Source organism: Fusarium vanettenii (assembly GCF_000151355.1).
Source record: "Fusarium vanettenii 77-13-4 unplaced genomic scaffold NECHAsca_92_unmapped, whole genome shotgun sequence".
In the NCBI taxonomy this organism is placed as follows: domain Eukaryota; kingdom Fungi; phylum Ascomycota; class Sordariomycetes; order Hypocreales; family Nectriaceae; genus Fusarium; species Fusarium vanettenii.
Window position 1 is genome coordinate 35,814 of NW_003315797.1, and position 10,486 is coordinate 46,299.

At 48.3% G+C, this 10,486-nt stretch overlaps 3 protein-coding genes across 3 annotated transcripts; 1 reads left to right on the forward strand and 2 right to left on the reverse strand.

Annotated features, from left to right (window-relative positions):
• Positions 1-364: 364 nt before the first annotated feature.
• NECHADRAFT_89063 (uncharacterized protein) lies at positions 365-781 on the forward strand (the record flags this gene model as incomplete). Its single annotated transcript, XM_003039546.1, has 1 exon — positions 365-781. The coding sequence occupies one exon, from the start codon at positions 365-367 to the stop codon at positions 779-781; it is 417 nt and encodes a 138-aa protein (XP_003039592.1).
• A 2,945-nt stretch (positions 782-3,726) lies between these two features.
• On the reverse strand, positions 3,727-5,023 carry NECHADRAFT_55911 (uncharacterized protein; the record flags this gene model as incomplete). The annotated part of the gene is made up of 2 exons (XM_003039548.1): positions 3,727-3,948; positions 4,013-5,023. The coding sequence occupies 2 exons, from the start codon at positions 5,021-5,023 to the stop codon at positions 3,727-3,729; spliced, it is 1,233 nt and encodes a 410-aa protein (XP_003039594.1).
• Positions 5,024-7,032: 2,009 nt separating this feature from the next.
• On the reverse strand, positions 7,033-10,232 carry NECHADRAFT_89065 (uncharacterized protein; the record flags this gene model as incomplete). Its single annotated transcript, XM_003039549.1, has 9 exons — positions 7,033-7,372; positions 7,453-8,000; positions 8,045-8,097; positions 8,276-8,598; positions 8,737-9,138; positions 9,273-9,460; positions 9,758-9,883; positions 9,934-9,985; positions 10,066-10,232. 9 exons carry the CDS (start codon positions 10,230-10,232, stop codon positions 7,033-7,035), a joined length of 2,199 nt encoding a protein of 732 aa, XP_003039595.1.
• Between the last annotated feature and the right edge of the window lie 254 nt (positions 10,233-10,486).

The following is a 10,486-nucleotide window of genomic DNA, read 5'->3' on the forward strand; positions in this document are numbered from 1 at the left end:
TTCCTGAGATGGATGGAATTAGGGCATAGCATGCTTGAGGAGGTGAGGTGGTGTCAAATACTAAGTTAATTTTCTAAAAATGGGCTTCCGAGGCAGAGTGTGATTCTAAAGATAGATGCAGAACTCAGGCTTAACTCACGGTGAAGGGAGAATGGCACTCTCAATGAGGGCCAGCTGAGACGTATATATTAGAAGCATTCTCTCTCTGTCTGATCGTTCTCTATTCTCTATGTCGAACCCTCTCTGACTGAGATACCGGCACCTTCCCTTTCGCACTCTTCATCTTGGCCGTTATACAAGAAACTCCTACTTCTCTTCTACATAACCAAGTTGGCCCTCTTAAAGAATCCACCCCTCAGTCATCATGCTTCTCAACCACTTTCTCCTAGGCGCACTTCTTGCCCTGAACTCAGTCGCTGCACTTCCCAATCCGGACGCTGACATTCACGACGTCGAGGCCAGGGATGACAATGACAGGCACGGAGGCCACCAATTCCGTTGCCCTAAGGATGCCTACCCGACTGGTAACAGGAAGAGGCCGTGCGTCTGCAGGGACCCAAAGGAGAAGTTTGATAAGGATTCCCGTAAATGCGTCTGCAAAGAGGGTTTCAAACGGAAGGGCCATAAGTGTGTCTGCGAAGACAGGAGGAAGGAGTTCAGGGACGGCAAATGCAGATGCAGGGACGGCATGTGGGAGGACAGATGGGGCAATTGCAAGTGCCCTAAGCATAAGCATTGGGACGATGATAAGCAGAAGTGCAAGCGTGGCCACGATGACTGATTATGGCTGAAGGTGATGATGGATTATATGGGTGATGGTTGCTTTTCATGTTACTCTCTGCGCGAGCCTAACTTGAGGCATCGCGGTTACGATCCTTAGACTGTTTTCCTCTTTCTTCTATTATGTATAGTTGACCCAAATTGGCTAAAATGCAAAGGATTTATTTTACTAAGCTATTGTTGTTGTTAACCCTAGCAGACTTTTTGGCCTATGTTGTTTTCTAGATCTGGTGCATGTTAACTTGAGACTGGCATCTTTAACCACATAGTAAGCATTTATCTACCTTGCGAACCACAAGACAAAGCAAACCTAAGCCACACAGTATACAGATTCTCGTGACTTGTAACCCGCTCAAAAGTAGTACTCGCAAGAAGTCGACCTCGAGCTCGGTGCAAGTGCTGAACTTGTGAGCACAGGTGCCTGACTGGCAAGCATGAAGCTCATTAAGTGCCTCGTCGTCTCTCTTCATGTTGGCAGGGCGGTGAGGGTTATAGTTAGCCTCGATGCGTCCGATGCGCCAGTAGGCAGCCAGAGCACGAGCGATCTAGGGGATAACTGTTGGATTGGGCCCTGTATAATAGCTCTAAGGGTGGTCACGTGCCTTCAATGGCCGGCGAGGAGAGCTCTGGCTCACCAGATAGACTAGACCTAATTAGGAAAGCTATATCACGGCCTAGAAAGGAAAGAGGCGATAGCCTCAGGATAACTAATATAAGGAATACACATAGATTAAAGCTATGATGACGATACATTGGAGCTCATAGGCTATGGACTGAGTCCTCCGTTTCTGGGATGGGTTGATGCCATGCATCCTCTTGACTACTTACGCGGAGAGAAGTTATTCCGTGACTTGCACTGAGTCAGTCCAGTAACATATGAACTAGCCATGGCTAGGTAGTCTGACCAACCAAATGGTTCTTCGGTACTGAGAAGACTTCTGTCATCTAAGCTTTATAAATCATCCTACACACATGGTAATCCCACTTTCTTCCAGAACCTTTTCCAGTCCATAAGATCCATAAAAACCATGATCAAAGCTCATCTTGTCCCAAAGTAGCCTCAGTGGATATAATGTGTTATCAACCGCCCTCATGTCAAAGGTCGAGTTCAATATAATATCCGAAAGTTGATCCCGCTGTTCTTGGAACCTCATGTGTGATCCCGCTATCAATATTGGCCACATTACAGTCGTCCAAGATGGGGACTCATACGACATCTTAGAAAATGCCTCTAAGAAACGAACCAAACGCTGTTCAACAGCTACATGAAGGTCCGAGCTGGGAGTGCAAGGGCCATGAAAGGAAGATTCGAGGAAGATATGGCAGGCTTCACGATACAGCTGACCTGCATATTCGAAGTCTTTCGAAAAAGCCCCCTGTGTTGGTCGCCAGGCTTGTAGCTTCCCAAGTATAGATGTGTAATACTGGAAGGATATCTGTGAGGGGGCGACTCCCTCCGTGATCCGTAACTTGGCGAGGTCGCATATCATAGGGATTGTTTCGTACACAGGGTGAGAGCAGCCAAAAAGGCATCCGTAGAAATTTGACCCTTGATTCAGAAGTCCCAGTGAGGGTAGTGATAAGGTTTGGTTCATCTCAGGATCGAAATGAGCTGAGCGAAATGTTATGTTTCAGACAGTGGCGACGTACGCGTATTGCTCTGCTAAGAAGCCAAACAAGCTGGGATCATGACCTTTGAGGTCTTGCTTGACCATTTGGAACATGGACTTGCTTGCTTTCAGATGGTGATATAATGCACCTCTGGTGTTTACATCAATAATCTGCGACAAGTCAGGGCGGCAGTTCTGCTATCATCAACAAGCAAACTCACCTCGAACCAGCAGAGCAATCTTATCCTGAATGTGAAGTCCTTTCCATCGTGTCAAAGCATGTTCCATTGCCCGCAGCACAATCGCATAATGAGATGCACATATCTCTGTCATGTCTGACCTCTTGTATAGTAAATGGGAAGCGCTGATTGCGAGGAGCGTGTGTTGCATTATGGTGTTGTGAGAAGCAATTTTGAGATTGCAAGAGAGGAATGGATTTTCAGGGTATGTTCTTCCGGCCATTCGCTTTGCTGTGACATGAAGAAAATGATCGAAGAGATACCGATTGGTGCCCTTTCGGAATTGCAGAGGTACCGTCCTCAGGTCCGCTGTGACTGGAAATGTTGTCTCAGATGATGATTTCTCGACGTTATGCGTTGCCGTGGCTTTTGAGTGTGGCTTAGAAGTCTCATTATTACGAGTCTTGACTGGCGACAAGGACTTCGAGCCCAACGGAGTCGTCCATTGGCAGATCAAATGGTTTCTGTCGCAGCCGAGGCAAACCGGCCTAGAATCGTCGCGCTGTTGTCGGCATGGGACACAGCCCGTTTTGCTTCGCATGCAGGAGCCTCTTGCCCCTGGTCTAGGTCGATAAGTCATCCCTAGGAGAAACCACAGCGGCTGGATGTATTCAATGACTTGTAGCCAGGACTTGGTCTAGGCAACATCTCTCTTAACACTAGATGAGCTTGAGGGGGATCAGGCTTTCTTATCTTACATTCCGCTTCGGACGCCGGTCGAATGGCTGGCGATAAGGGGAGATAACAGGCTGTGCAGAGACGGCTATCTCCTGGCCCAATGTTGATCCAAATCGCGCCGCATTCTCTAATTTTCGTCTGTGCAAACCTGGACGACCATGAAATTCACCAGCCTTTTCCCGAAAAACCACCCTTAGATTCTACACTTTCTGTTCCGTGCACAATGACACAGATATCGCTTGTAAAAGACGCAGCCGAGAAGACCATGATAAAGTATGTGTAAGTTCATCGAGACCATTAAAGCAAAACAGGGTTAATTGTATCGTGTTAGTTCTAAGCTTCGTGTGTCCGAGAGGATCCCAACTCTCTCCACGGTATACAGACCCCAGCCACCAGCAGATCGGATCAGTCACACTGTCTCAACAATTTCCAACGGGTCCCTCTACGTCTGCCAGATGCTCTCTTCTCTTAATCGCAACAAGAAACCCACGTTGGAAAGCAAACCATTGTGTCTTGGTATTCCAAGGCTTAGCCTTGTTTGCCAGTTCAGCATCAAAGTACCGGAAGAACTGAGCGATATACTTGTAAAGTTCGACTGTCGCTAGATGTTTCCCTATGCAGTTGCGGCTGCCCATCCCAAACTGTTGCGACTTATGTTAATATCACTGATAGATCAACGACAACGGGGAATGGAGTGCTGCTCACTGTCATTAAGAGAGACTTCTCGCTCTTGATCCGTTCGCCATCCTCCGGGCTTCTGGGAATCCATCGTTCGGGTCGGAACTCCTCCGCATCCGAGCCAAAGATCTCCCGTGAGCAGTTCACAGCTCTTGCGCTGGCACCGCAAGTGGTACCACAGGGAAGAAAGTATTCTCCAATATGAGCTCCTTCTAGTGGAACGTTCCGGGGTAGCTGGTACTGGATGGAAGGGTGTAGTCGAATGCTTTCTAAAATGACAGCAGACAGATATGGAAGCTTCTCGGCCTCCTTGAAAGAGATCTCGCGCCTTTCGTCATCGATGTTGAGTTCCTGGTAAGCGTTATCGATCTCTTGTGTCAACTTTGTCTTGGAGCGAGGATTAGTCAAAATGTATCCAAGGCAAGCCAGGATGCCGATGGCGGTTGTATCAGCCCCTGCAGCGAGAATATTAACGCCCTCAATCATGACCTCCTTTTTGTCTGCTTGGCGCCCCTGAGCATCCTTGACCTCGATGAAATGTTGAAGGAGATCCCTTCGCTGACCGGGTAAAAGACCATTAGTCATTCTCTCCTCAACTCTCTTGTCCAGCCAGTCGATGAAGACGTCGAAAGCATTCAGGCGATCGCCGCCAAAGGTTTTAGTGAACCATTTAGAGACCGGATTATTGATCCAGAGCATTTGCAATGGAAAGATGCCCATATTACCCATGAGATAGAATCCGTCGCTGACAGACTGGATTATACCATCGACGTCTTTTCCTTGTTGTAAGAACCCAATCTTTCCACCCAGCGCCAGCTGGCCAACCACGTCAAAGGTAAAATAATTTACCATCTTGTCGAAGGCAATGTAGTTGGCGCCGTCTGCTAGTTCGCCGAGCTTTCTTCGGTTGAGATCCAACACGTCTTGGATCTGTGGCTCCATGCCAAGAATCGACGTCATGGAGTATGCGCTCGAAACACGCGACCTAAGAGACCGATGGACTTTGTTGTCCCTCGTCGCAAAGAAGCTGATCGTCATGTTAGGGACGATGAAAGTGTTGTAAAATTTTGACTGCACACCGCATCAGCATGTTATTCCGAGGTAAAGAGTGAAGCAACGGGGATGTTCCTGCCTTTGATACATTCTTTCCATGACCATAGATGGCTTTGATCGCCTCTGGACTTGTAAAGCTCACTTCTCCGGGGGATATTCGAACAACTTGTCCGTATGTCTTGTGGAGCTCTAGAACGTCGTCGTGCCAGGTTCCTCGAAAATATCGGATTGCTCTCCAGAGCTCGCTTGATCTAGCTAAAAAAGGGCCGGGAATCTTTCGCAAGGGGTGGAAGAAGAGGTTGTACAGCACACGAAAGAATAACAGGCCCACTAGCAAGATGACGAGGCTCCCCTTGGAATGCAACAACAAGAATAATGCCGAGCGAGGGAACAAATGCTGCATCTTGGTGATAGCTGGCTGGACATAGCCTCCTGGGAGAAAGCTTGAATTCTGTTTATAGAACTCCATTGTGTTCGAATAGTGGTATGAGCGTGTTGTGTGTAGAGCGCTGTAGCTCTTTCTTGACCTTTTATATTCTCGAGGGAGATTGAGGCATTGACGCCTCCAATATGCGGCCAAGACCAGATGCTGACTCTCGTCTCGAACAGGAAGCCAAGAGCGACTGTGGCTGGCTGTTTCCCGCTGGACTTGCAGTTTGCCGTGCGCCATTGACCAGCCCTCCCATCTTGTTTCTCGGAAGCCTCACTTCTCCACGTCGTTTCCGACCTTCTTGTTGTTAAATTATGATACTACGTTACGTGGCCGGGTGTGAGCCTCCGAATAAAAATTAAATATGATACGAAGTTGCAGGAGGATGACGCAAGGGGCTTTCAAGAACTCTCTGATTCATCTAGCAATGAGAGCCAACTAGTTTTTCATCAAGAGCTATGAGCACACTTTCGTCTGCCTCAGGGCTGAGTCTTAAGACCCCCCACGACCTCGGCCGCATGAAGGTGGGTAGAAAGACTGGTGCCAAGGTGATCTATCACTCCTCTTAGATATGGCTGCATCAAATGTGATATCGCGTCTCACGCTGATTTGACCCCATCTGCATGCATCCAAGCCAGTAAGACACAGCGCGAAATGTATCCTCAAATGGGAGGATCCACACAATGCGTCATCGAGCGACAGAAAGCGACAGAAAGCGATGCAAAGCAAAACTGCTGTAATCGAATACAAGTAATTCTCAATTAGATGCTAGCTTGCTAATTAATGCCTTCGCCACTAGCTATGGAGATGATCAGCACGTACAACGATGATGGCTCCATTGATCAAGATAAAGCCTGTCTAGAGCCTAAGATGGATAGCACATGGAGACCAGCTTCTCCGACTGTTGGGGACCAAAGTGTGATATAGCTCTTTGTAACGCGAGAAATTGCCAGTACTTCTATTATGGGCTGAAATAGGTTGGGAGCAAGGTATCCTGTATGTGATGCGATTAATTGGTCATGCCCCTCGATGTGGTGTAACCGGAAACTGCTGTGTGAATTCACTGCGAGGCAAGCGCGGTTGGTGTATTATTTTTTCTAGATTTACTTTTTTCTGCAGCAGGCAGAGACGTCAGCAGCCGCAATAATTAACACGGTTGCGGTTGGTGCATGATATGAGACGAGCTTGGCGAGCAGCGGAATCGTGGGTGAATGTCTCAGCTGCATGGTGATTCCGAGATTCCGCCGTTAACTATGCTGTACATTTCACTGGCTGATCGCGTTTTCTCGTCTCTGCCACTTGTGCAAGAGAACGCTGATGAACGCTACACGTACCGACGTAGATGATCTCGCACCTGACGTCTGACCCTCGTCGGGGATAACGATGAGCTCGACTAAGTCCTGAGGCTAATTGTTGGTGTTCGTAAAGGAAATACTTGTGTCAAAGCTTATAATTCTGTCTTAAACGCATCACACTTTTAGCAAGTTTCTCTACTGTCGTTTTATGCTCGGCTTAAGGTGCTAACCACGACCCGAAATGTATTACTAATTTGCACTGCTGATTCCTAAATAGGATATGGTGGCTCTGGATGCTTAGACCGTTGGGTCTGATCAGAGCCATCATGCGGATAGTAGTGACTCCCTTGGTCATCTGATATACCTTCGCGCTCTCTGCCTCCATGGATATGTATGCTGTCGCGTGGGTGAAGATCAATGTCATCGGGCTGTGCATGTGCCGGGAGATCATCTGGAACCGCACCCCAGGGACTAGGCTCTGACCTGCGGTCCAAAAAGACCCTTCGTTCGCCATCTCCATATCCGTAGTCCTTGTTCTCGAGTCGATGTTGGGCATAATGACCACGCGCCAGCGCGATATCGACGATGATCGAAACGAAAAACAGGACACTGACCACCTGTCAGTCGAATCTTTAAAAGCCGCCACCTGCCGGCTGAGTTGCTAGACCAACCGAACAACTGTCACTTACACACAAATGATTGCTGCAACTAGGCAGGCAGTTTGCAGCTGACATGCGACTCGATAAGTCGGCAGTGCTAGAGAGCCCCTCTTCCCTTTGACTCTAGATTTTGCCGATCCTAGTCCATATGGGGTATCGACCTCGCCTTTGCAATTGCCCCCGCCGTGCTTGTTAGCAACAGCTACATATATGAAGCAGGCAAGGAAGCTGGTGTCGAGGATAATTGCAATAAGAGACGCGATGGGGATACCACCGATGCAACAGATCAGAAGTAGCCCCAAGATCCCATAGAGAGCGGCGCTGCCGGATATTCCTTCGACGGCACGGATGCTTGTGTTGATGTCATAACCATGTGCTGCTAGAGTTGCAAGGAAATATGAATAAACGGCGAGGATCAGGAGGGATGAACCCAGCTGCATGCCCCTGATTAGCCATTGCAAGCATTTGAGACCGGCTTCACCACTCATAATGAAAACGTGCACAAACACACTGAAGAATTTCCATAGACATAGGACATCTGCCGGCCTCGTAAATAACACGCCAGGTGCCTGCCTTGACTACTTTATAATGAGCCTTGAATCTTGCGTCGTAATGCACTTACGTTGATGTGTAAGTGTCGGTCTCGGTCTCGGTCTCGGTCTCGGCTCATAAGGGCTAGTGTAGAAAGATAAAATTAAATTATCTATATTAACTAACCAATTCTAAACGCCTTGATCAGGAACATGATCAACCCGCGTAAGTTCCCATGTGCTTTTGTTCTTGGTTTGCGGGCGACGCGTCTTGATAGGTCTTGTCTCATGCTCCCGTCCTACCCCTATCGCAGATCCCGCACTTTCCTCTCTACTGATAAACCCATGTTGTACCCTCACATCTTTAACCAGGATTGTAATATCCCCGCCATCCATATCTTTGGCAACGGGAGGCAGGTCAATGAACCCTGTGTCGCGAAGCACCGTCGTCACATAGCCAAATATGGCGGGCCCATTGTCGGGATGAGCAAACACAACGCTTGCAACACCCCCAAGAATCAAGACGACCGATGAGAGGATAAAGAGGGCCGCCCATGTTTTTGAAATGGCATAAACCTCCACCAGGTCGGTAACCTTAGCCGCGACTGTAATGTTGGCTTTTAAAACAGTGTTATTCTCGATGTTGCTTATTGATGTCGTTGAGTGCATTTGGCTCAAGTAAATGAATATACTTGTTGAGCAGTTAACTTAGCCGGATGCCGAGTTGGTCACCGTCCACAGCTTCAAAACTGAGAACCCCTGGGTTTTTTCCTGGATTTGCTACCTTGGATCGATCAGATACTGCATGCTAAGATCTGCGTTGTAGGGTGATAGTTCCTGAGATCCTCGAGGCAGCAGGAAATAGACGTGCCAAGATATGTCGATAAAGGATAGAGTAGTTCTATTCTCTGCGGCATGTCGGCGTTGTGAGTGACGCTGGGTGGTGGCGGTGCAGTTTTGTTGCGCTGAAAGGTCCTTGCGTGAGCAGTTGACGCGGGACTCGATGTACTCTTGTCTCACGTCCCAAATAGCTTGAACCGGCCACGTGTTCCAGCTCAATATCTGGACTTGGAGAAAAAGCCGGGTTGGCCCGGCCTCAATATCCGTCTCGCTCTCGAATATTGCCGGCGTGGCCGGGCTGGCCCCAGGAAGCGTGTGATCGGTGAGGGAAATCGCTGAAACCATTCTAGGAGCCGTTTTTCAATGGGTCGAGACGCCAGCCGTGGGAATTGTAACCATCACTCGCCGTGTAATTCCACTTGAGAGCTTCCCGGTTCTCTGATGATGATTGGAGCCTTTCGCATTCAAGGCCAATATAACTTGATTCGAGGGATTAATATGTTTCCCACAGGCACATTAGTCACCGGAATTCCAGCGAGGAAGGAGTAAGTTTTTGAAGATGGCTTCCAAAGGGCGTCCTTCCAAGTGTCACTGGACCGGTTGGTCTGGCTCTCCAAGAACGGAATCTTGACGTTCATCCAAATATCCATGGTGTCAATTTTCATAGGCTGCGGTGTTAATAAGAGTGTGGTATAAGAATTGTACAAAGTGGTGAGCCACGCGTTGTCTGAAAAGGCGTCGGGTATTGAGGAACTGGGAGGGCCGGTCCTCGTCGTGAACAGAGGTTCAGCGTTGGTGTCGTAATGTACGATGGTGGAATTATGGCTTGTTGGGCGAAGTTGTGAATCCAACATTCGCAGGACAGATTGCGCACCAAGGAGGGAGAATTCCCAGACGAAAAGCAAAGAAATGCCAAGGAGGTTTCAAGTACGGAAGTTGGGTTGAGTGAAGATGGTCGCTCCCACAGTCTGGCTTCCGATAAGTTGTTCCAATGTTCCAACAGTTGCACCCTTGTCAAGCTTCCATCTGGCAATGTCGTAAACCAGTCGACCGACGCCGGAAGCAAATAAAATAGGAAAGATGGTCACAGGCTATCAAAAGTCAGAACGTCATGGAGAGTAGGTCGAGGGGGCATTCTTACCAATGTAATGGCGTTGTGTTGCCTTGCGAGAATCGGGGCGTGCAATTCCCGGCTGTCAAGAAGCCAGACATATGTGGCGATTATTAAAAACAGAAGAGGTGCCACGATCACCGTCGCGTCTATGAGGCTAACCACGTGTTTGGCTTGTATTTTTGAAACACAAACGAGTTGTTCCCATGGGCTGTATTAGCAGGAGTTGTTAGGTCTACGCTGTCTAGAGAATTGTTTGTGCTCTCCCTATGTGCTTGAGCCAAAGAGTCTTGAGGGATAGAGTGATAGTCGCTCTGCAAGAAAGACATGTTGAGCGCCTAATGACCAGCGTTGAATAGAATCGTGAGAGAATTAACCCGCATTAGCGCTTCCGGGGAGGGGAGCCTAAAAACTGCATCTTACAATTACGTGAAATCCTGAATCCTTGCCTCCCCTGCTTGCTTGTTTCTAAAAGATATGCATGGCGTAGCCGCTTTGGCAGTTAGGCGAATTTCGTCCTAGGCGTATAGCTATGACCAGACGATAGGCATTTTCACGGGTAGCAATAAGGATATTAATATTA